Source organism: Leptosomus discolor, chromosome 23 (assembly GCF_034619465.1).
Source record: "Leptosomus discolor isolate bLepDis1 chromosome 23, bLepDis1.hap2, whole genome shotgun sequence".
Taxonomy (NCBI): domain Eukaryota; kingdom Metazoa; phylum Chordata; class Aves; order Leptosomiformes; family Leptosomidae; genus Leptosomus; species Leptosomus discolor.
In genome coordinates, this window is record NC_141413.1 from 8,988,807 (window position 1) to 9,012,989 (window position 24,183).

At 59.8% G+C, this 24,183-nt stretch overlaps 1 protein-coding gene across 1 annotated transcript in view; it reads right to left on the minus strand.

Moving 5' to 3' along the window:
* Positions 1–198: 198 nt before the first annotated feature.
* The window catches only part of ANK1 (ankyrin 1), a 69,443-nt gene continuing 45,458 nt past the window's right edge, over positions 199–24,183 (minus strand). Inside the window, exons 5-44 of the mRNA XM_086477156.1 lie at positions 23,713–23,811; positions 23,414–23,599; positions 23,177–23,275; positions 22,500–22,598; positions 22,110–22,208; positions 21,451–21,648; positions 21,275–21,373; positions 20,843–20,941; positions 20,504–20,602; positions 20,116–20,313; positions 19,842–19,940; positions 19,654–19,752; positions 18,392–18,589; positions 18,074–18,172; positions 17,570–17,668; positions 17,150–17,248; positions 16,953–17,045; positions 16,707–16,779; positions 16,279–16,302; positions 15,295–15,397; positions 14,932–15,010; positions 14,549–14,646; positions 14,236–14,460; positions 13,662–13,816; positions 13,310–13,521; positions 12,979–13,183; positions 12,696–12,792; positions 12,076–12,304; positions 11,767–11,892; positions 11,561–11,680; positions 11,259–11,343; positions 10,927–11,001; positions 9,979–10,110; positions 9,655–9,801; positions 7,447–7,999; positions 6,540–6,798; positions 5,167–5,250; positions 4,726–4,893; positions 4,299–4,420; positions 199–2,499 (exon numbers count right to left, since the gene is read on the minus strand). Coding sequence (XP_086333282.1) covers positions 4,322–4,420; positions 4,726–4,893; positions 5,167–5,250; positions 6,540–6,798; positions 7,447–7,999; positions 9,655–9,801; positions 9,979–10,110; positions 10,927–11,001; positions 11,259–11,343; positions 11,561–11,680; positions 11,767–11,892; positions 12,076–12,304; positions 12,696–12,792; positions 12,979–13,183; positions 13,310–13,521; positions 13,662–13,816; positions 14,236–14,460; positions 14,549–14,646; positions 14,932–15,010; positions 15,295–15,397; positions 16,279–16,302; positions 16,707–16,779; positions 16,953–17,045; positions 17,150–17,248; positions 17,570–17,668; positions 18,074–18,172; positions 18,392–18,589; positions 19,654–19,752; positions 19,842–19,940; positions 20,116–20,313; positions 20,504–20,602; positions 20,843–20,941; positions 21,275–21,373; positions 21,451–21,648; positions 22,110–22,208; positions 22,500–22,598; positions 23,177–23,275; positions 23,414–23,599; positions 23,713–23,811 — 5,409 coding nt within the window. The 3' untranslated portion in view covers positions 199–2,499; positions 4,299–4,321. The remainder of the gene's footprint in view (positions 2,500–4,298; positions 4,421–4,725; positions 4,894–5,166; positions 5,251–6,539; positions 6,799–7,446; positions 8,000–9,654; positions 9,802–9,978; positions 10,111–10,926; positions 11,002–11,258; positions 11,344–11,560; positions 11,681–11,766; positions 11,893–12,075; positions 12,305–12,695; positions 12,793–12,978; positions 13,184–13,309; positions 13,522–13,661; positions 13,817–14,235; positions 14,461–14,548; positions 14,647–14,931; positions 15,011–15,294; positions 15,398–16,278; positions 16,303–16,706; positions 16,780–16,952; positions 17,046–17,149; positions 17,249–17,569; positions 17,669–18,073; positions 18,173–18,391; positions 18,590–19,653; positions 19,753–19,841; positions 19,941–20,115; positions 20,314–20,503; positions 20,603–20,842; positions 20,942–21,274; positions 21,374–21,450; positions 21,649–22,109; positions 22,209–22,499; positions 22,599–23,176; positions 23,276–23,413; positions 23,600–23,712; positions 23,812–24,183) is intronic.

Genomic DNA, 24,183 nt, shown 5'->3' on the forward strand with positions numbered 1-24,183 from the left:
ACACCTGCCGGGAGTGCGCGCGTTTCTGCGCCCTTCGGCCTCCCCCGTCACCGGCGGAGCACAAACAGCTGCCGCCCCCCCCTCGACGGCCCCTGCCCTCCTGGCAACGGGGTACGGGCACAGGGCAGCCCCACCCGGCCACGCACCCCGGAGCCTCGGGCTTCCCCGCACCCTCGGAACAGCAGGGATGAGACACGGTCTGTGTTGGTTTCTTTATTAATTCATAGTCTGATAGCTGGTGTACAGGGAAATGATCTATACATCAGGGGCTAAGACAGGGAGATCCAAAAGGCTTGTTTCCATAACAATTAAAAAAAGGAAATAAAAGTAATTTTTAAAACTTCTAAAAAGCTTCTAGTGTGCAGACTGCAGCATTCTCTAGGCTCAATGTTGGGTGCAGCCTCCCCCTACCAGCCCTACGAGCAATCTGAGCGCAAAGCAATGTCACTGCAGGTGCCAGGCACGGCTGCAGCACAGCACATTCCCTAAGGCGTATACAAGGCCAAAGCACAGGACCCACACACAACTCTACGGTGATGCTACAGAGTCAGCTGTCACAGTGGGTCTAGGGAGAACAGTGTACACAGCAAGGGTGATGGAGGGAGAGTCTGTGCCTATATGGCTCAACTTTGGGGTGGGGAAGGAGTTGCTTTGCTCTCCAAGGCTAAGCTGGGTCATTTGCTCCGCTGCAGCTAGGCTTCTTCCCGGCTGCAGGGGAGCCAGGGGCTTTCCCAGCAGATGTGCACCCACCACGAGAGAGGGCTGCTCTGCCAGGGCCACCATCACACGGCCTGAAGCTGGAGGTGGGCTCGTTCTGCACAGAGAGCAAACTCGGGCCCTGTGAAACAGGTCTGTGGCCACCTCCAGAGTAAAGAGCAGGGGTTCCCCATATCACTGCGACAAACACCAGGCCCCATGTCAGTTAGGTAAAGGACAGAGTTTGGGACATGGGACCTACTGCCACTACCTGCATCCTGCCCTCCTGGGGTCAAGTATTGTAGCAGATTCAGCCTCTTGCACACCTCAGCATTGCCTGCCTGGGCAGCTCTGCCCATTGCTGCTCTCCTGCTAGAGCAGCTGGCTACGGGGCTGCCCTAGCTCCCACAGCAACTGCTCAGTCTGGGCTGCTGCAGGAGGGTATTTGACCTGGCCAAAGCACAGCCACCAGGGAAACAGCCCCCCACGTCTCTGGGATTGGTCCTGGGAGGGTCAGCATCCACAGGGTCACCGGGCTATCCTCATTTGTGCCCTTGCAGGGAGGCCAGGGGACCCTACAAAGCCCTTGCATGGGGTGCATAGTGCAGGGCTGCTGGCTCCTGCCAGCTCCTGGCTCATCTCCTGAGCAGATATTGTGCTGAGATATAGAGCTAGGCACAACCCTGTGTGTGTCACAAGCATCCCCTGCTCTGTTTCACTATCCGTCCTCCCTGGGCCCTAAGCACCTCAGCACAGGCCTACAGCTTCACCCCAGCTGGAGCCAACAAAATCTGGGGCTTGCACCATGGACAGGCCCATGGGACTGTACTGTACCTGTGGGCCCCGCTCTTCAGGCCAGGAAAGGACCAGGATCAGACGGAGGGGCACAGGGCAGGGACAGTCTGCTGCCCTTTCACTCCTATAGCCTCCCAGCTCTAGGCACCAGAGCTGCTCACGTATTCCAAAGGTTTTGCCCATCCTGCAGCCTGAAGAGGTATTTGGGAGCAGAGCTGTTAGTGCTTTGTACATACTGCTAGAGTGTCCCTAGGGGTTTGCATAGTATTTATTGGTTCATATACACAAGGCTGATTGCTGTACAGTTTACACTTTCAACACAAGCAACGAGCTCAGTGCTCAGCCCAGAGGCCTGCCCTGGCAGGAGATGTTGCATGTGCTGGGGAGCAGAAGGGCAGCCCTGCACCAGCCCCTCTGCCCAGGGCAGCTGTGCTCCCTGCAACCCTCCTCTCACACATCCCCTGGCAACTGCTGCCCTCCCCATAACCCAACACTCACTGAGAGGGACGAGAAGCGAGTCCAGCAGAGGCAGCACGGGCGATGGGGGGGGGGGGGGGGGTTGAGCCCCATTCCTTCCACGGTGAGCAGCGCCATGCTGCCCCAGCCTCCCTCTTCCAGCTCGAGCACGGGAATGAGGATGCATTTACACACGCAAGTGCACCAGGGTGGAGTCTCCTTCCCTTTAGTTTTCTGCTAGTCCGGCTCGTGCCTCCCAGAGGAGCTGAGAGGATTCCCCTCGTGCGTGCTGCTGTCTCTGGGCTCCTGACAGCAGCGGGGCAGGGACGGAGGCCCCTCCGTCAGTTTAAGTACTGTAGCTCATGCGTCTTGCAGTCAGTCAGTCATGCGGATAGGACGGTAAGTATGTCTCATACAGAAATCATGCCATTAGCCTATAGAAACATGTACAGCCAGCCCTGCTCCCCTCCACTCTCTGCTTTCCTCTCCTCTCTTCTCAGGTATGTGTCAGGACATGTGTGGAGTTCAGTGGTTTGGTGTTGAGGTGAGATCCTGGAAAGACATAGAAAGAGACAGCGATGGGGTTACCTGGCATTCATGGTGGCACACCCAGGAGAAAGGGTAGGGGCAACCACATCCACTGCAGCCCCAGCCCCTTCTGCACCCCATACTTGTCCCACATGCACCCATCCTGCCCAGCTACCACAATTTTGGGGGGGAGTGTCAGAGAGACAGCAACAGAGCACCGGTAAGTACCCTGCCCGGAACCGGCAGCAATGGCATAGATGGTATTGGTTGTGCTGTTCCAGCTTGCAGAGAGCATCAAGAGGGAGCCGAGCTGCACCAAAGGTAACATGGCACTGGGAAGGACCTGGGAGGGCTGTTGTAGGCTCTGAGATAGAGGAGGCCAGCTCTGAGCCCCCAGCCTCAACTAGGGTGACCAGCTGCACCTCACTCTCATAGCAGTGGGGAAGACCCCATACATTCCTGATGCACATCCTGGGCCACTTTCGCGTGCTACAGAAAACAGCAAGAGCAATGCAGCAGGAGCACTGCCCCAGACAGAGGCAGTGACTATCTGGGGAGTGGGGCAGGCGGCAGGTGTGGGCACACAGTCTGCATGAACATGTGTCCACAAGCACAAGCCTCTTGACTATCATGCACCCACAGAGAGCCCACTAACACAGTGGAGAGAGGAGGGAGAGGGAGAACAGACAGGCACAGCCATGCATGTACAGCAGAGGCCAGAGGACCGACTGCCCCTGCTTGGCAGCCTCCTTCCTGGCCCAGGCAGCGCCTGGCAGCTGGGGAGCATGCGTGCAGCACCTTCCCTCAGGTGCTGCACTGCCAGCCCAGCAGCGAGCATGCAGAGAACAATGATGCAGCTGGGTCCAAGTGTGCTGTGCCAAGCACCCTGCCTTGTGCCTGGTCTACTCTCACCCAAGAGGGAAGGCAGGGGGAGCAGGGAGTGCACCAGACTCAAGGGATGATCCACTGCTCCCACTGGGGATCAACGGAAGAAATGTCCTGAGCCAAAGACACGTCCCTTGTCCTCAACCCCTACAAGCATCATATTCCTGCACTCCGCCACTCCCGCACGCCTACCGCCCTGATGTCCACCGGCAGCATCCTGCCACGGCCTGCACCCCCTTCCTGGCCACAGCAGCTCCAGCAGACCTCACTGCCGCCCTCTCCTGCCACGATGCGCGGCTGGCAGTGGCAGCCGCTTGCATCTCCCAGCAGGACTGCTGCGAGCCGAGGCAGCAGAGCTGAGACACCCTTCATCTGTCTCACGGCTCTGCCAGCTGCACCCCGTGGGAAGGTGAGGGAGGGGCACCAGGCTCCAAGGGCTGGTCTCGTTTGCCACAGGGCTGCACAGTTAGTGCTCATGCATGAAGGGCACAGCTCTGCTCAGCACCCACGCAAATGTTACCCACTCCCTGGAGTGGTTCTGGACAAAGAACATCGCTCTGCTGTAGCCGAGTGTAACCAGGAGTAACCACCCCGTGGCCCCGTCACTGGGGACCATTACCCTGAGCACCCAGCATGCTGCAACTGCAGTAGCAGCCCCCGGCGCTGCAGCTGCAGCGGAGTGCCGAGGCTGACCCAGCACCAGCAGGTGGCTGGAGCACTGCTGCAGAGCAGGCCCTGGGCCCAGGAGCAGGTCAGCAGCAGGGGCACGCCGCTGCCCACCCTCAGCATTTTGCTGCAGCACAGCAACGCCTCTCTGCAGGCTGAGCGCTGTGCACAGCCCTGTTACACTTTCCCTGGGAGGATGTGCATGACCAGCGGCTCAGTGCCAGCAGCACCATGGAGAGCTGGGATAGAAGGAAGAGCAAAGGTGGGGTTACCTCAAGAGAGGCCATTTGAGGGGTCACTGCTTCCCCCTTTTCAGGCTGGCTCGTTTCACTATCTGAGCCCCCATCCTGCCCCCGGAGACCTCTGGTTTCGGGACACGCACTCGCACCTCCTCCTGAGGAAGCCGCAGGGGCAGGAAGCAGGGCATCACCCAGATGAACAGACAGACATACAGAAGAGGACAGGAGAGGGAAAGGCAGTCAGTTGGCAGAAGACACTGAGCAAGAAGGGTGGTGCAGTGGGCAAGAGCTGCCCCTGGAAGCCTTAGAGGGGAAACAGGAGAGGAGAGCAGGGCAGAAGAAAGAACAGAGGGTGGCAGCACCCCAGAGCCTGCCAGTCCTGCAGAGGCAGTGCTGGCCCCAGGCAGGGTGCCTGCAAGGCAGTGTGCCTGCAAGGCAGGGCTATGGAGTCACACTGTACCTTGGCCCCCAGACCATCCCGGTGCAGGATGGAGTATTTCATGAAGCGATCGTCCTCATCCTCCAGGTCTTGGGGCTCCTGCAGGGAGCCCTCCAGAATCAGCTCCTCCTGCCCCTGCCTGTCATCCGTGTGACCAGGGCCCAGCTGATGCACCACCTTCCGGATGACCTGTGGAGACCCACACGGCCCGACATCAGAGCTAGCCCCAGGGTACCATGCCTCCCTCCTCACCCAGCCTGGCCCTGAACCACACGTGGCGTGCAGCCTCTGTCCCATGCACAAGGTCTGGCTGGAGAAATACTGTGACCGTAACCGAAGACGGCAGGACACGGGTGCCCTGCACAGGCCCCTGGGCTGCAGGGAGAAGCAGGGCAGCCAGGCAGAAGGGAGAGGAGAAAGGCTGAAGCTGCCCTTGCCTGCACCATGCCCTTGATCACTCACCTTCTTGGTGATGATATTGCCTTGATCATCTGTAAACTGCTCCTCAGTCACCTGCTCTCCAGGCAGATGAAGGACTTCGTTCCCCTGCAGTGACAGGAAGGACATCAGGGCATTTCAGGGAAGTGAGGGGAGACCCTTTGTAGGCAGAACAGTACACATGACATCCACCCCACAGCCCCTGTCTCCCGCCCTGCCCCGTCCCTTCACTGCTCTCCTTTGTATCTGCCACGGGGCTCGTTAAAACTCCCTGCTCGTTACCTTCACAAGGACGCGCCGGCGGACGACCCTGGTGGAGAGAGCCTCCTCATCGTCCGCCAGCCCCTGGCTCTCCCCGAGCTCCTTGTCCAGCTCACGGTGGGCGTGTTTGAGCAGGAAGCGAACAGAGCCCCTGACGATGTGCATGACGTTCTGGCAGCTGACCAGGAAGAAGGCCAGCAGCACCAGAGCGATCAGCAACTGGGCCAGGAAAGCCCACATCCCTGCCGCAGCGCACACAGCCACTCAGAGCCCAGCCATGCTATCTGGCTGGGACGGGAAAAGCCCCCAGGGGCAGGAGCAGCCCTGCGGGTCTGTAGCCTGCCCGGTGTGGTGCCCTGGCTCTGCGGGAGGACTGCTGTAACCCTAGCTGCTGCAGCTCAGCTGGCTGGGGGCGGCGAGAAGGGAGCAGGCAGGTGGGGCGTCCTCTGCGCTCACAGCTTCTGTCAAAGTCACGGGGCCAGGACTGCGACAGCACCACCCGTCCCCAGCCAGGCTGTAACTGGGACAGCCCTGTCCCTGTCCCCCTTCTCTGTCAGCTCGCCAACAATCTGGCTGTGGAGGGAGACCAGAGTGCAGTCCTCCAACACAGGACAAATGAAGTCCTGGGCACAAGCAAGGTGTTTGAGGCGTCACTGGAATCGCACGTGACTCGGGAAACACGCGCTGCAGAGATGAGCAACCATCTCCAAGCATGGCCATACTGCCCAGGGTGCTGTGCATGCCCTGGCCAGGGAAAGGTGCTTGCCCTCACCTTGTACCTGCCAGCTCCGCGTGGCCGTGGCAGCATGCCCATGACCCAGCCTGGCCCCCAGACCAGCTCTATTTCTGGCTCCAGCAGGCTGTTGGGCCAGTGGCCAGGGCAGACACTCAATAAGGAAGGAGGCAGGGAGGCTGGGTGGGTTATGAACTGAGAGCAAGAGCTCAGGTATCAAGCACAGCAGGCTATTCTGGGCTGAGAGGCACCCCCAGGGGCAGGGGTCAGGAAGCGTGCCAGGAAACTTGTGCCTCCGCTAGTACCCACTCTGCCCGGCTGGCCTTGCGGTACGCTTGGGAAAAGGGCTGTCCACAGGGTCTCCATCTCCTCCAGGGCTGTGTCTCCCTGCTCTTAACCTCACCTGCCCAAAGAAGTGGCTGTCTGCCTCCTCCTGCCGGCTGCCCATGGGGTGCTGGGGCTGCCAGTCGCTGTCCTCTGTGGAGCTGACCCGTATCAGCTCCCCGGCCGGCACCAGGACCTGCTCTTGCTCCTGGCCCCGCGCCCCAGAGGCCGTGGTGTGCGTCAGGAGCAGACTTCGGGTGACCCCCTCCTGCCAGGAGCCCGCTGTCAGGTCCTGTAGGCAGGAGATAAAGGAGCCTTCTGCATTCCAGTCCCTCAGCCTGGGCACCAGAGAGGGACAGGGACAGGGAGAGAGAGACAGAGAGAGAGACGCAGTCAGCTTTGCCATGGAGTGCTGTACCCTGAGCATCAGCCTACCTCCGGCAGGCATGCCAGCGCAGCCTGCACCCCACCAGGCGCTGGGCTCCCCAGCTCATGGCACTGCTGGGCGCTTGGCACAAGCAGCACAAAACACAGATGCACAAAGGGCACAGGCCTCCTCCCTATCATGCTCCCTGCCCACCCTACAGCCTTGCGGCCTGGCTGCAAGGGTTTAAGGCAATGCTGTGGAGCATCACTGGGCTCTGCCAGGGACCTCACGGGATCGGTACCACTGGGAAGGTGAGAGGACACAGCCCAGGCCAAGATGGCTCTGGGAAGCACAACCAATGTGCAGGGCCTGGCTGTCTGCCTGGGGTCCCTCCCAGGTGCCCTGCAAAAGGCCCCCCAGAGCATCTCCAGAGAGGTGTGAGGCATTCAGCCCAAGCCACGGCTCTGTCTGCTGGGGATGCCCGGGCTCCAGAGCTGGAGAGCAGCAGAGAAGCAAGCAAAGCTGGGAGATTATTACAGCTGGCCCAGCACAGGGCAATAGCTGGCGAAGCAGTTCTGCTCCCCTCCCACAGCCACCCTGGTGCCCCAGGCTGCAGTACCTGTCTGCGCTCTTCTCCATGACGTGGCTAACAGTAGCTGATGCTGTGATCCTGGCTTGCACCTTCTGCTGAACTGAAACAAAAGAGACTTCACTCTCCGGGTCCTGCTCCCCAGTCCCTGGCTGGTGATCACTGGCTGGCATCTTCTCCTCTGGCCTCTGCCCCTCCTCCTGTTCTAGAACGTCAATCAGGCCATTCATGGCATCTGAGTCCACTGTGTCATCCTCAACCAGGTCCATAGAGCCCATGTGGTCTGGGCCATGTGCATCTGCTAGAAGCTGCCCTGGGAAGCGGCCTTCACTTGTGGCATCCGAATCCTCAGCCTTGCTGCACTCCAGAGAGGAGTCCTCAGCAGTCACCAGCGAGGGGGTGAGCCCCGAGGACCACACCTGCATGTCGGACATCTCCATCAAGGCGTCCTGCTCGGTGGCAGCCATGGGGATAGCATCCATGATGGCCACCTCATTCCAGTACTGGTCGGCACGCAGCGGGGATGGCAGCGTGTAATGCAGGGAGGCGGGGGACAGCAGCTCGTCCTGCAGCGAAGCGTAACCTATATGGGCAGACAGAGGCGACGTCTCCGGCAGCCGTCTCACGCACGCACAAGCACAGTGGGGCAAGAAGGGAAACAGCCTCCGGGAGGGTGCCTGCCCCAAGGACAGCAATAGTCATGCCACAGATCCCAGCGGCTGGGCTGGGCAGGGCTGCGTTCACAGCAGCTGCTGCCTTTGCATGGTCCCTGCAAGCACTGCCATGCCTCCCTTTGAGTCCTGGGGCTGGTTCGGGCAGGTCCCAGGCTGCCTGCTCCCTGTGGGGAGGACTGGCCTGGGGTCCACATGATGCCCCATCCACACTGCAGGACACAGTGCTCTCTTTGCTACCCTGCTCCATCAGCCCCCGGATCCCTGCCCACAGCCCCCATCCAGCACCAGCTGGCTGACAGTCTGGAGTTCAGGTGGCCAAGTCTGGCAGGCACTGACTCCTAAAGTCAATCCCCCTATGCAGCACACAGGAGCAGGCTGGAAGCAGTATCATGAGCAGGGAAGGATGGCCCTGGTGCATGTCATGCAACCCGAGGCCCTGCAGGATGCAGCCAGGGCCCAACAACCCTGTTGGTGTCTCCAGAGATACAAGTAGCTGTCATGCATTACCCGGGGTGACATGCACAGCCCAGGCACACTGATACGGACTACAGCCAAGCCAGGCACTCCCACCCATGCAGGTGGCTTTGCTTAGCCTTTTTTGGCTCTGACCCACTAGCCCCTTTTCCACGCCCAGAGGCCAGCAGAGAACCTGTTCTGCTCCTCATGCAGCCAGGGATTGCCAGCCACAGCCGAGGCATGTGGGACAGCTAGGACCCTCCGCACAGAAAGGGCACCTCTCCCCTGTGCAGATGCCTGGCCAGTGGCAAGCAGTGCAGGGCCAGCGAGAGAAGGAGCGCAGGGCAGTGCAGGAGGAGAAGGCCTGGGGTGGCTGCCTGCAAGCATGACAGCCATGTGACTGGCAGCCCCTGGTGACATGCAGTTGCTGGAGCAGGACGCGGCTCCCGGAGGGCTCAGCTGAGGCGGAGACAGTGGAGACAGGCAGTGGAGGAAGATGAGAGAAGGAGAGGCCAGGATGAGCTCAGAGGAGAGAGGTGACAAGAGGCGACCCACAGGAGTGCCCGCACCTGGTGGTACTAGGTGGCATGTTTGAGAGAGCAAAACAAGGGGAGAGACAGAGAGGGAGAGAGCCATGAGCCAGTGCTGCTTGGCCAGCACCACAGTGCAGGGCTGCAGCAGTACAAAGCCCTGTCCCTGCCCAGTGTGCCAGCTCACCGACAGCACACGCTGCAGCAGACCCCAGCTGTGTCCCCAAACCCAGGCACCTGGGACCCAGCCCAGGTGCACTGCCACAGCCAGACAGTCAGGACTCTGTGAGCTCCTGGCCGTCGCTCAGCTCACACAGCCAGAGACAATTCTCACTGGTGTGTCGGGATAAGGAATGTGTGTCCACCCCACCTGGAGAGCTTCTAAGGCGGCAGTGGCCAAGCTTCCTGCAGCATAAGCCCCAGTGAAAAGGCCACGTCTGTCAGCAACGCCCGGTGCCCACTGAGCTCCCAGTGGACCACCAGCACACCGTGATCAGGCCAGGTATCAGCCCAAATCCGTCTGCACGGACTCTGCCCCAGGGGTCCTCCTGCAGTCCCTGCCAGAAGCCAGGACTCACCATTCATCTGGGATGGTGAGAGGGAGTAGTCTCTGTCCACGTAGCGCCAGCTGCCTTTCAGGCTGCGGCTCTGCCGCCCAGAGCCCTCCAGCGTGTTGACAATCTCACTGCGGTCAATGTTCCTCAGCGCCGTGTACAGAGTCTCCACTGCAGGGGGAAGCCGGTGTCAGCGAAGTGGTACTAGGGGAACACACCCTCCAGGCAGGCAGGTGTGCACGAACCAGCGCTGTAAAGGCAGCCAGTGATCCCTGAGCATGCACACGCCGCTTCGCGCACCCAGACCTGCCACCTCCACGCCTCTAACAGGGCACCGCAGACACTCACTCTTGACATCCTTGCCCTCGCGGCTGACCCAGAGGTTGAGTAAGGCTACACTCTGTTCCAGCAGGGAGTTGGGGTTCTCCACACGTATCCTGTTGATGTCATCGACCCCAAACTGCAGTTCACGTGCCAGCTCTGGGGGAGACACCACACCTCAGCACCACACTCCCCAGTGCCTACTACCAGCTCCCAAGTCAAAAACGCTAGCGATGTTGTTAAGAGTGAAAAGAGTGAGAGTGGTTGGACATTGGAACAGGCTGCCCAGGGAGGTGGTGGAGTCACCATCCCTGGAGGTGTTCAAAAGATGTATAGATGTGGTGCTTAGGGACATGGTTTAGTGGTGGGCTTGGTAGTGTTAGGATAATGGTTGACAATGACCTGAAGATCTTAAAGGTCTTTATCAACCAAAATGATTCTATGATGCTATGAAGGGCTCATCCAGACCCAGCACAGAGTCCTCCCCATCACATACAGCTGAACACGGCAGAAAATGCAGGAGCAGGAGCTGGGAGAGGGCAGAGGTTGAAGCCCCTCTGCCCAGGCTGGCTGTGACCAGCGTAGCAGTGTCTCAGGCTAAGGAGAAGCATGGGTACTGCCGTTGTGTGTCGATGCAACAACAGTGCTGGGCCCCCACGAATAGCAGCAGTATGTGCAACTCAGAACAACACTCTAGCCTGGTATCTGTGTGGGTGCATGTGAATACATGCACAGCTGCAAGAAGGTTCATTTCAGTGCCGCAGTATGCTCACAGTTTAACAAAAGTGCTGGGAGGCAAGGCCAGCCTGCCAGAGCGGCTAGTGCAGACTGTGTGCATACCAACTGCATTAGGGCCCAGCTCCCTGGGCAGTATAAAGCACATTGACTCCACCCTGCAGCACATTTCCAGCCTTCCTAAGTGTCAGCTTTCCAAGGAGTCTTGTGCATCCTCAGAGCTGTCAGGGGTGGACTCACCGGCCCAGCTGAGGCCCAGATGTTCTGCTATGTCGACCAGCTTCTGGTCTGCCTTGTCCGTGGTGCTCAGAGAGCCTAGAGAAGAAGGAGTCACAGCTTCAGCTGCACAGTGCCTTGCACCAGTGCAGGGAGGGGAAAAGGGTGCTGGTTGTGGGGGTCTTGCAGCCCTGTAGGCATGGCACTGCCCTGCAGCTGAGACCAAGGAAACCCTCAGGGAAAGGAAAGCTGCCACAAGCATGAGTACAACAGGGTCAGCACAGCCTTTCAACCAGGCTTGTACACCCCAAGCGCAGGTGGTGAGTGGGCTTGAACAGTCCCAGCAGGCTGCCTACCAAAACTGGTCTCACTTAGGACGCTGTATCGCTCCCGCAGAGACAACGGCGTCAGTGTCCTCCTCCGCTCCTCACTGCCGCTTCCCTGTGAGAGTGGGGACAAATCAAGGGGTCACCAGCTTGAAAACAGGGCAGCACCTCTGCCCTGCACCACTGCTTCTCCTGCAGCCCCAGAGCAGCATGGCACAGCCACATGGAGCAACTGAGGAAGAAAAGCTGACAGTGAGTGCTGTCTCCTGCAGCTGAGGGAGGGATGGGTCCCTGCTGCCCCCTCCCAAAGGTGCCAGGGACCTGGCACTGACCTTGGTGCAGGGTGGCATGCTGATGTTCAGGTGGCAGAGCACATGCTGGAGGTCCTCGTATTTCATAGCCTTGCGCAAGAAAGATAGGGAGCCGCTGGCTTCCCGGCTGCTGTCCCGAACCTGAGCACCGAGAGCCCAGTTAGGTGGCCTGGCACAGGGCAGGTGCAGGGGCTCCACTGCAGCCCAGCCCTGCACCCTGCCATTACCTTGATGGGGATGGCAAGACGATTCTCCCGGAAGGACTGGAAGAGGAACGTGCGGGGCTGAGTGGCTTTCTTGACAGGCACCAGGTTCCCCGAGAGCTCGACGTGCAAAGGCATGCCCTCTACCACCTGGCCAGGAGCAGGAAACATGCTCAGACCCTGTGCAGCACTGCTTCTCCTGCCCCTGCACAGGGCAGGTAACCCCAACTCTCCTCCCCCGGCCAGGGCCAGGCTGCTCCACTGTCATCAGCCCCTCCCCTGCTTGGGCAGCCGTCTCCCTGCTGCCCCTCACACATGCTGCTGGGGACAAACCTCAATGTCCCTGCTGCGGGCCACCTCAGTGAAGTTTTCATGCTGCTCTAAAGTCTTGTCAACCTTGTCGTCAGTCATGCAGTAGCAGCGCAGCCGGCCTTCCCGTGCATCATTCATCTTGGCAAACACCACGAATTTGACCATGTAGGGCACGGCTGTCAGCTCCTTGTACAGCATTGTGGCAAAGTGCACGGCCTCAGCTGTGCGCGGGCAGTCAGCCAGCCAGAACCTGCGGGAGGGCTGGGTCAGGGCGCTGCCGGGCAGGTTCCCCAGTGGCACCAGGAGAGCTGCCCTCCCTCACCCCCGGCCCTGACAACAAACTGCACAGCAGAGGGTGCCACAAGAGATCTGGGTACTGGAGCAGGCCCATCCATGACGGGGATCCACCCAAGCACAAAGAATGGCCCCTTCCCCCTGCACACCCAGTTGTTGTGTTTTCTGATGTGTGCCGAGGCAGCATGGGGGTCTCAAGGCTGGAGGCAACTGCCCTGCACAGGGCAATGGGGCAGCACCACAATGAGCACAGGGGCAGGAGACTCCTCCTGGCACAGGCTGCACCCCAAGAGGGCCCAAGGAGCAGCAGATGTCCCCAGACGAGCACATGCTTGCCCAGGACTCACCTGGCAGACACATTGGTGGTAAAGTTAGCACACTCGTTTTCATAGATCAGCTTCGTGGTGCCTGTTATGTCTTCCCACTGTGCTTGGGCTGTCCCTCCTGCAGCAGAAAGCACGTATGACCACACTGGCTTTCCATAAGCCTGGGTCTGCATCCCCCAGGCATTTGCTCTCTCCACTGCTGTGACCTGTCCTTAGCTGCCAGGAGCTGCATCCCATTGAGGCAGCCCAGCCTGTCCCCACCAGAGAGCACACTCGCCTGCGCAGCAGGGGTTGGCAGCCTCACCGATCACACTGCAAAGCAGGCGCAGGCTGGTGGTGTCACCCTCGCCACTGTCTCGGGGATTGTCCTTCCAGGATGGTGGCAGTGGGATGCGGAGGCCAATGGGGCGGTGGAACTTCCTCCGGCGCGGCTCCACTGTGACAATGGGGCTGAAGGTTGCCTGGTTCCCCAGCAGCTTAGTCACCAGCTCGTCGGGCACGGGCTGTGCCTGCAGGCAGCGCAACCATGGGCGTCAGGGCTTGTTTCCCCTGGGCTGGGGCACAGCCTGGGCCTGCTGTCTACCCCTGCCTGCAGGAGCCCAGCTGGCCCCCCAGCCAGGCTCTCTGGCGCTCACCTGCAGGGCCAGCCTCACTCTCTTGGTGACAGCGGTGTCTGGGAAGGTGGCCTGTACCATGGGCACCAGTGTGCTTTTCAAACACCCTCCCTCAGGGCCAATCATATCACAGTCCTGGCAAATCCGGGACATGACCACGAAGTAGAGAGGGAAGTCGGTGGTGATGATGCGGCAGACCCTCTTCTTCCCCAGCTCCTCCAGGCTCTCCAGCTCTGCAAAGGCAGCACAGCCATCAATGTTCACACACCAAGCCCGCTGCTGTCACCCACCACCCCCTCCAAGCTGCACCAACCACGCCACGCTCACACCCGTCCCACCACCCAGGCCAGCCCCACCTGCCTGGCACGCTCACCCTCATCCATGCCATTGAGCAGCTGGTCCATGTAGCTCTCCTCATAGCGGTTGCGGTGCTCCTTCCAGACAGAGCCGTTCTCATTGCGCAACACCACCAGCTCACGGTCTCCGCGCCCATACGAAGCAAAGTGTGGGATCTCCACAATGACAGGGCTGCAGACAGCAAAGGAAGGCTGCTTGCACTCACATGCTGTCGCCAGGACTCGCAGGCAGCCAGGTGGCCCTGGGCAGCGTGCCTGACCATGCTGTACAGCCGCTGGAGGAGGAAGGCAGGACTGCTCAAACCCCTCTCTCTGGGAAATGGGTCTCTGTGCCCGGCAGGACAGTGCTGGTCAGGGCTTTTCCTACCACAGCACAGCCACTGCTCCGTTATGCTGGAATGACCCACCCCAGAAACATGCTGCACCTGGCTGGAGGCGGGATCTCTCCTGCACCAGACCACCAGAAACAGAGATGGGCAGAGTTCTTGCCCTAGCCGGAAGACACTCCAGAGGAGCCCAGATCCATCCCCAGTCCTGAGGAATGGCCCCTGTGTAGGCAGCCCCATCAGCTCTGCTCCCAGCTGCACTCACCTGAGGAACTGAGCGCCAGCGGGCCCCAGGGCGATGATCCGGCTGGCCAGACCCTCCTCCTCAGCCAGCGTTGGGGGTGCAGGCAGCTTTTGGGGCTTCACCAGGCGGCAGGTGATGCGGGTCGGTGCGGCGCAGGCACGGGGCGGGATGACCACGCGCAGTCCGTGGTGCCGGCTGCCCCTCATGGAGCCGCCACGGGCGTCCACCATGAAGCTCACCAGGAACCTGGAGCGAACAGAGGCACGGGCGGGTGGGCACCTTGCAGCTGGCTCACATGCAGAATGTGCATGCGCCACATGGGCTGGGCACTCACCCTGTGTGCACGGGGCTGGCCACCGGGCTGATGTTATCTGAGGTCTCGGTGGCAGGGCTGCTAGGGATCAGGGAGTCCTCATCGAACTCCTTGGAGGGCTGTGTAAGGCAGGGAAAAGCCCCCATTGGCACATGGTCCTATCTAGGGGTGCTGAGCCTGCCCACTCCTCCAGTCTCCCAAACCTCCCTGGACAAGCTGGTACCACAGGGTCCATCCCCACCACCCACCCCACATTTTTGGCTCTGTGGTGATGGGGGGGCTCCCCCTGGCAGGGAAAGCCTGGGGGGTCATGGCAGGCTGTGTCTCATGCTCGCCTTCTGTGGGGACACCAAGGGCACATGCAGCAGGCTGACTTGCTCAGCTTCTGTCTCCACAGGTCCTACCTGCTCAGTCTCCTCCGCTCTGGTCACCACAGTCTCAGGTGGGATGCAGGGGACCTGCACAACAGCTGGAGACTCCACCCTGGCAGGAGAGGGCAGTGACAGCCACTGAAGTGGCAGGCCTGGGCCCCTCAGCCCCAGCCACCCCCAGGTCTCGGGGCCGCTGCATGAAGGCAGGCTCAGAAGCGGACCCGTGCCCTGCTGCAGGAACAACACCAACCAGCTTTGCCTGCTATGCTAGCCAGTCGGGGCTCAGGGATCCATTCCTTGCCCAGAGCTGTCCCTGCCTTGCTGGCATCCCAACCCAGCACCACGCTGGCCCTGTGCCCTGTACCCACTCCCACCCCACCATCCAGTGCCTCTTACATTTGCTCCAGTGTCGTCGTGGTCACAAGCTCCAGCACCTCCCTCTTGCCCTCCTGGTCCCTAGGATCGGGTGTCCTGGGCTTTGGTGCAACCAGCTCCTCCTCTGAAACAGAGACCTGGTTCAGCACGCAGAGAGGCAGAAGGACAAGGCAGCACCAGCCCTTGCCCCCATCGCTCCTCAGGCCTGGAGCCAGGGTGCATCTCTGCTCCCACTGCTGGCCACACACACCCATCCCATGGGTTTCAGCCAGCCACAGGGCAGCCTTACAGCACATGGGGCCTGCTGGCAAGGGCAAGGCCCATGCTGCAGGTCAGTGGGACAGGAGCTGTGGTAGCCGTCAGGAGCCTCGGCTGCTAGCCGACTCCCTTCCCACAGCAATAAGCACAGAGCAGAGCCTGCCTTTGGATGCTGGGGACCAGAGCACAGGCAGGGCTGGGGATGCCGGAAGGATGCCCCAATACTGCTGAGTGCATCCAGGCACCCCCCTTGGAGGCACAGCGCTGCCTGCAGGCCCAATTAGCACCTGCTGAGGAGTTTCACCTGGATTCGGCTCTTGCCAATGCCCTACATGAGGGAGTCCAGCACCTCCAAAAGCAGGGAGAGCCCCAGTGATGGGCAGGGGACCATAGCAGCATGGACACCCTCGTGCACTCGGGTTCATCCCTGCCCTGGCCAGGATGGCACAGGGCGGTTGTGGAGGGGCACTGGAGTTTGTCACAGAACCAGGCTCTTCTGCCTACCGGGGACAGGGCCAGGGGCCGACAGGGAGCCGGGACTCCCCCGCAGTGGGGGGATGGCCCCATTCATGCAGTCACACCACAGCAAGCAGCACAGACACAGATGGGCAGGGCAGGATGGCAGGGCCTGCACTGGATAGCACCAGCCCAGCATCGAGGCTCAGCAAATGGATGTGGCGTGCGGATGGTTAGTGGCCATGGGGTGAAATGGGCCATTGAGCTGGGGCAGGGGGACATGTTTCATACCCATTACTGTGACATGAGCAGTGCCTGCAAAGTAAGAAGAGGCAACGGTGAGGTCTTGCTGGGAGGGAACAGGAGCAGACCAGCTGCAGCCAGGCTTGGAGCTGGTACCACCCCATGGAGCAGGGCATGGTGGGGGGCTTTGCATGCCCAAGAGCTCTCTGCACAATGTCCCTGGAGCATGGGACCATGGAGAGGTCCAGACACATCTCTCCTGCATAGTGCAGGGAAGAATCCGAGCCAGGAGGTGCCAGCCCAGGAGTCTGGTGGGCTCCCCTCATCCTCTCCACAAGACCACTGTGGGACCACACAGCTCCCCCACCCCAGCTGACAGCAATGCCAGTGCCGGTCCCCAGGGCTGCTGGGCCTCCAGTGTGGCAGGCCCAGCCAGCAGATCTCTGGGATGGTGCGACTCAGCTCTGTCCCCTCACCTTCATCCTCTGACACGTCCAGGATCTCGTCTACAGTCTCCGGGAAGCTCATGCGGTGCTTGTCACCGACTGACTGCGGGAGCAGAGCACAGTCAGAGGCCAGCCCTTTGCTGCGCAGCCACCTGCAATCCCCTCCTCAGCTGTCAGTCTTGACCCTGCCCAGCTGCACTCAGCAGACCTTTGCCTGTCTGCTCCCACCTCCAGCCCTCCTCCACAGGGTTCTGGTCCCAGTCCCCAGGGGCTCACCGGGATGTCGGTTTCCTCTGTGACAATCTTGAGCACATCTGTGACAGAAATGTAGCCAAGACGCTTTGCAATGGCCAGGGGAGTGGTGCCATTCTGTGCAAGGAGGAAGGACTGGGTTAGCAGCAGCCACAGCAAAGCCCAGGTAGGTGCCCAAGCTTGCCATGGGGCGAGGAGGAGCAGGCGAGTGCTGTACTCACTGTGCTGATCTCATTGGGAGAGGCACCGTGCTTCAGAAGCAGTGTCACAACGTCCGTGTGGCCCTGCTGTGCCGCTTGGTGCAGAGGGGTGTAGCCCAGCTGCAGGGGAGGGCAGAGGGTGCTGCCATCAGTTCTGGGAGTCTGCTGCCCCAGAAATGCCCCTGGGCCTCACACTGTGCTTCATGCCTGGAGCATGAGAGCAGCTCCCTCCTTTCCAGGGTAAGCAAAGGGCTCTGCAGAACCCAGGACTTGCCCAGGGCTGCAGCTAAACTACAGCAGCTTCCAGCCACGGAGACAGGAGGGCTTGGAGAAATGTAGAGGGGAGAATTGGAAGCAGGAAGGGAGGCTAAGCCATCCCCATCAACCTGTGTGCTGTTCCCCAGGGCAGAAGGGTCCTTGGAGCACAGGACATCTCTGTACCTTAGTCTTGGCATTGACATCAGCCTGGTGCTGCAGCAAAAACTTCACCAGCTTGATGTTCCCATAGTGGCTGGCCACATGCAGCGGGGTATAGCCCATCTGAAAGACAAGATCAGGTCTCAGCCTGCCCTCAGCGGTGCTTCCTTCCCTCCTGGCTGGGGTATGCTTATCCCATGGGCAAGCCCCCATGGATGAAGGATGGAGCATGCACGCGGATGCTGCCTGAAAGCCCAGGACCACTGCAGAGGGCACACTGCAGACCACACCACCTTGTGCCCAGGGGTACAGGAGTGAGATGTGGGAGCAGGCAAGAATCATCCCTCCAGGGAGGTGGGGGGGAAGACGAGGAAGAGGCCCCAAGACACAGACAAGACGGTAAGGATCCCTGTGAGATGGCAGAGTCTTAAACAAAGAGAAAGAACAGCAATGCTCCAGCTGGAGCAGGCCTAGAGGTAGCTTTCCCACATGTTTTTCACCACAGCCATGGTCAACACACTACTTTACCCTGGTCATTGCATCCACTGTGACTCCGTGTTTCACCAGAACATCAGCAACCAGCACATGTCCCTCTTGGGCCACGAGATGGAGAGGAGTCAGGCCACTCTGCAAACAGAGGAGGTCTCAGCAAAGTGGCAGTACCATCACTGCAGCTCTACCAGCAGAGATTCTAAGTCAGGTGTCCAATCAGGCAAATTGACCGTGTTGGTCAGCACATTGCTGCCCAAATGCAAGAAGGCACTGGGGCCTGGACTACCATCCTGTCTGCTACTCCCTGCTGGGGTGTTCACCTCCAGCCTGGCAGGATGCGCTGGGACAACTTACCTTGTTGCCTAGGTCACCATTGGCTTGTTTGGAGAAAAGCAGTGCCACCATGTCCGCATGCCCCTCCTGGGAAGCCAGGTGTAGAGGGGTGACTCCCTGCACAGACTCCGCATTTGCAGAAGCCCCGTACTGCAGCAAGCTGCTGGCCACCTCCATCTGGTTCTGCTTGGCAGCAATGTGCAGCGGGGTGTACCCATTCTGCAGGGAGAAAGGCTCATGGCAGTGCTCAGCCCTTGCTGAGCAGACCAGCAGGGACAGAGGGTGCCACCTTGTCCCTCCAGGCCCTTCCTAGCTGCCTCCAGAGCTCAGGGATGTATGCTCACACCCGAACCATCTCCCTGACAGCAACTAGCCCTGATGCTGAGGGCAAATCTCACTCTTCCAGCAAAGTCAGCAGAGGGATTTCAAAGACCACCTGCTTCAGGTTTGACTGGTATCAGCTGTCCTGGAGTTTTCCACACACGAATTTTGACAGCACTATTCAGCTACCTGGAGCTGTGAGAGGCCAGGGCAGACAGACACCTCCTAGAATGTGTCTGGCTGAGGTTGGGAGCAGCACTCGCAATATGCAGGATTAGTATTCAGGCAGAGACTGAGCAAAGCAGCTGGCAAACACACTCTGCCCAGGGTGATGCACAGGCTGTCAGTGACGCAGACCAACAGGGGATTGGCGCCGGTACCGGTTGCTCCCGATGCCTGCCCAGCAAGCCTGCCGGCAGCCTGCGCAGGGGGAGAGGGGAGTGCCAGATGGGGAGGGCCGGCACCAGCAGCCACTTGTCTGTTCTGAGAATGCAGCTTCTGCAAACAGTGTGGAAACCGAGGCTGCTGGTCACTCTTTGTGGAGATGTTCCCCATGCTCAGGCAGAGCAGGATGACTCTCAGGAGCTCGTGGGTTTTCTGACTCACTAACTTCAACTATGAAGACAGCTGCATGCTAACATTTGTGTGTGCTTTCCCCAAGCTCTGCGGGGCTTGCCATGGAAACACGTCCCCAAGCAACAGCCACAACTGTGCTGCCAGCAGGGACTATCCCTGACAGAGCCTGTCTGCTGGAACAGACTGCCCGGCACACCTGCCCACCCCACGTGCTGGTCCGAGGGACAGGCAGGTGGGAGCAGAAGGCATGGAGAGTGGCTGGCAGTAATTGGTTCCTTGTATACGCCTGGAGTGCCAGCGTTGAGGGGCAATGCTGGCCCTAGGCCGGCAGGCATTGAACACACGACAAATCCCAACATCCCCAGGGACACCCAGTCCAGCCTTACCCAGGCTGAGCTGTGTGTGGAGCTCCCCTTGGGAAGCAGCAGCTTGACGATCTCCAGGTTGTTGTGGTGCACAGCCACATGCAGTGGGGTCACGCCGGTCTGCAGAAGGGGATAGGGCACAGACAGGTGAGACAGAGCCTCGCCATGTACCACACCACCCCTCCCACTGCCACAGGAGCAGCGCTCACCTTCCCTGCTGCATTGGGGTGAGCGTCACGTGCCAGCAGCAGCTCTGCCACATCCACCTTCCCATACTTGGCTGCAACGTGGAGAGGGGTAAATCCTTTCTGAGGAGAAAGGCAGCCCATCACAGAGTGTACAGGGATGAGGAGGCGGGCACTGGCACATGCTGCAGCACAGGAGGTGGCTGCTCCTCCTGTGGCAGGGACACTGCACTGCCAGCCTGCCCAGCCTTGGCCCAGCTGGGTCATGCCTTCAGCAGCAGGGGCCACTGCAGCCTACCTTGGTCATGCAGGTCTGCGAAGCCCCCTTCTCCAGCAGGGCCAGAGCCGTGTCCACATGCCCCTCTCTGGCGGTGACGTGCAGGGGTGTGTGCCCCGCTGTTGTGGCCAGGTTGGGGTTGGCGTTGTTCTCCAGCAGGAGTTGGACCATGCCGGTGTGGCCGATGCGTGCAGCACAGTGCAGAGGAGTCTGATCGTCCTATGACGGAGGCAGAGAAGTTGGTTTGGCAGATCTGGACCAGTCCCTTCCTTGTCATGCTGAAGGGAATCCAGCCCTGCTCCTGCTGTTGCACAGCCCCTGGCAGGTCGTGCTCTGGGCAGGTGAGAGTGAGGAAACCAGCACTGGCTGTTCCCAGAGCTGGACTATCACACAGGTTCTCTGTACCTACCTTGGCCTTGGCATTGGCTTTGGCTTTGTTCTGCAGCAGGTACTTTGCCACATCCATGTGCCCAGCTCTGGCTGCCATGTGTAAGGGCGTCTCCACTTTCTGCACCAAGGACAGGATAAAGTAGAGGATATGCTTTCCTGCAGCTATTCCTCTGGTCTGAGCACAGGAGAGCAGTGCCCACAATCTCTTCTGTCCCCTACCAGTTCCTCCTGCCAGCAGAAACCGGGGGGCACCAGGGATTGCTCAGGAGAGCAGAGACAGCAGAACTCAAGCAATCCCCACCTCCTGCTGAACCCCACCATGCTGAGTTCCCACAGCCCCAGCCAGGGTGGGACTCACCACATTGGACACATTAGGAGAGGCTCCACGCTGCAGCAGGGTCTTGACAATGGGCAGGTGACCCATGAAGGCGGCCACGTGCAGCGGGGTCAGGCCGGACTGTGGAGAGAAAGGAGCCCAGGAGCCAAGATGGGGGCTGATGGCCTTGCCAACATCTCTTCCTGCCCCCTCCTCCCCCTCCCCAGGGCACGCTCCAGCACAGAGGCAAACTCTGGGTCCCTAGCCTGGCCCCAGCAGCCTGGCAGGTGAGCTGAGGGGAACACAGAGAGCTGCTGCCAGGCTTAACAGGTCCTGAGCTGCAAAGAGGTCTAAGCCACAACAAAGAAGGTGCCCAGGCACCAGCAGAGGCAACAGGGCCACAATCCCCTGCAGCGCTGCCTGCTCTGCGCAGGCAGCAGCATGAGAACTGGGGCTGGGCTGCAGCCCACCTACCTCCGTGACAGCATCGATGGAGGCACCTGTCTTCAGCAGCAGCTCCATCACCCGGATGTGGTTCTTCTTGCAAGCAATATGGAGGGGTGTGAAGCCATTCTGCAGACAGACAGATGGACAGTCATTTGCAAGAACACTCTCCCTTGCCCCAGCCCTGCCTGCCTGTCCTCGCTCACCAGGGCCCGGGAGTTGGGCTTGGCCCCCTTCTCCACCAGCAGCTTGGCCACCCGGTGGTGCCCACAGTGTGCGGCCACGTGCAGCGGTGTTAGGTGGTCCAGGGTGATGTCATCGATCTCGGCGCTGTACTGCAGGAGCAGGCGCACGCAGTCCAGGTGGTCGCCCTGTGCTGCCATGTGGATCGGCGACAAGCCGTTCTGTGACCGCGGAGCAGGGCCTCAGGGCTGGGCCAGGAGGGGGACCAGGCATCCCACCCAGCCCCTGCCTCACTCCCCTGGCCACAGCTCTGAGGCAGAAGAGTCAGTGTGTTCCCCAGGGCACTACCAGAAAGGAGCCCCGAAATCCCTCGCCAAGACTTACAGGGGAGCAATAGCGAACAGAGGGCAGGGCCCGAAGAGCTGCTGCCATGGGACAGGCTGTCCCCAGGCCATCCCCTTCTCAGGGCTGATCCCTTTGAAGCATGCAGCCCTCAGGCAAAGGGCTCCAGCTAGGGCCAAGGAGGAGGTCAGGAAGCTCCTCACCCCTTGGCAGGCCAAAAACACAGACCCAGCCCAGCCACGAGTAGCATCCAGCAACTGCACAACTTGTTACCCCTCTGTGCTACCCTGGGACCTGGCACAAAGCACAACCCCATAACCCCACAGAGTCCCGTGGGTACCTTGGTTTTGGCTTGAATGGGAGCCCCGTGGTCCAGCAGGATCTCTGCAATTCGCACATGTCCATTGCGAGCTGCACAGTGGAGAGGGGTCAGCTCATCCTGGGAAGAGAGAAGGGCTCAAGGGCTCAGCACAGCCAAGGAAGGGCAGGGATTCCCTCAGGCTGGAGTGTAACAGGGACTTTGGACTTGTTTGCAAAATAAGGCAAAACTGAGCATGTCCTCTGCCCCCAAAAAACCTGGTCCATTCCCTTAGTGCACCAGGGACCCTCCCTCACACACTGAGCAAGGTGTTCACAGGGTAAGCACCGGGCAGCGCAGTATGGCAGTGCTCCCTGGATGCAAGGAGCTGGGGGAGGCAGACAGCCTGTGCACTTGCAGAAGTGGTCTCACCTTGGTCCTTGTCTCTATCTGGGCCCCGCGGTCCAGCAGCAGCCGTACCATGATGATGTTGCCCCGGCGGGAGGCTATGTGCAGGGGAGTGATCCCATTCTGACAGGAGGAACGGCAGTCTGTTAGAGGAAGCAACCCCTTCTCTTTGCCCTGCAGGGCTGCAAGGAGGCATGGGGCAAACAAAGGACAGAGGGCAAGGGAGAGCTAAATCCCTGCCCAAGGATGGCCCAGGAGAAGAGCTTGTTTCACAGAGCTGGGAGCACCTTCTCCTGCCTGCAGCTAAAGGCTGTAGACAAGCTGCACAGAACTCGCAGGAAAGCGCCAACTCACAGATATGGCTGCACCCATGGGACATTAAGAGGCATGCCAACTGCAGGGGCTATAAGCTCTGCCCTGCAGCGACAGCACCAGCTTTTCTTCCACCTGGACACAAGGTCCCAAAGAGCATCCAGGGATGCATGGCTGCACCCAACAGAGGGGAGACACAGTAGAAAAGGCCTGCACTGGTTATTAATGGCAACTCCCCAGACATGCATCTGTGTGCTACCCTCTGCATGGTCCCACCTCACCAGCATACCCTGGCAGCTGCTGCTGCACCTACATGGAAAGGAGGCACAGCATTCTGTTCTGGTGCTGGTGCAGTACCAGCCCCAGCAGCCTTCCCACTTCGCACTTACCTGGGGTGTGAAGTTGACACTGGCTCCACGGTTCAGCAGTAATTGGGCCACACTGAGATTCTCGTAGTGGGCTGCAATGTGCAAGGGGGTAAATCCAGTCTAGGGGAAAGAAGGAGGGATCAGCCCAGCCAGAAATATGCTCCCTGCTGAAAGGATGGATAAATACAGCATACCAAGCTGTTGTTCCCCCTGTGGATGTGGGAAAGCTCCCCAAGACAGGATGGGAAAGCCACACACCTTGGAGAGGACATCAGCATTGGGGTCATTCTGCAGCAGCACGGCAGCTGTGCGAGTGTCATCGTTGCGGGCTGCAATGTGCAGGGCAGGCAGTCGGACCTTACCCTTTGTCCCATAGTTGATAAGGTGAGCAACCACATTCTCATGCCCTTGCTGCAGAGCCACAGCTAGTGGCGTGAAGCCATCCTGCCAAGGAGAGGCAGGTGAGAGGGGGAGGGCCAAGAAGCCATGGCAGCATCTGGCATATCCAACAGCAGCCCCAAAAAGCAGGGCCCTAGGGTCCTCCCCAAGGATCTCACCTCTGTGGCTACATTCTGGTTGGCTCCATTTTCCAGCAAGAACTTGACAACTTCCAGGTGGTTTTCCTGTGCTGCCATGTAGAGGGGTGTGAAGCCTTTCTGCAAACACAGGGCCATGCACATCAACACAACTCTTCTTCGAGTTTCTCAAGCTCCTTGCAGACCCCATCAACACCCACACCCCCAGCTTACTGAACTGAGACAAAAGCATACACAGCGTGAGTAGTAAAAAGGAAAAAAACTGGTAACAGCGTAGCAATCATAGAGAGCTGGAGCCCATGGCTCCCCACATCTAGAAAGAACCAGGGAATGCTTCACAACAGTCAGCCCAGGAGACACTGACTTCCACTCGCTGCCACTACTCTCCCTTGCTTCAGGGACATTCGTCCCATCAGGCAAAAGCTGAAGAGCTTGCAGCCCCACCAGGCCCAAGAAGAAGAACAAAGGAGGCACAGCACACAGAGCTGCAGG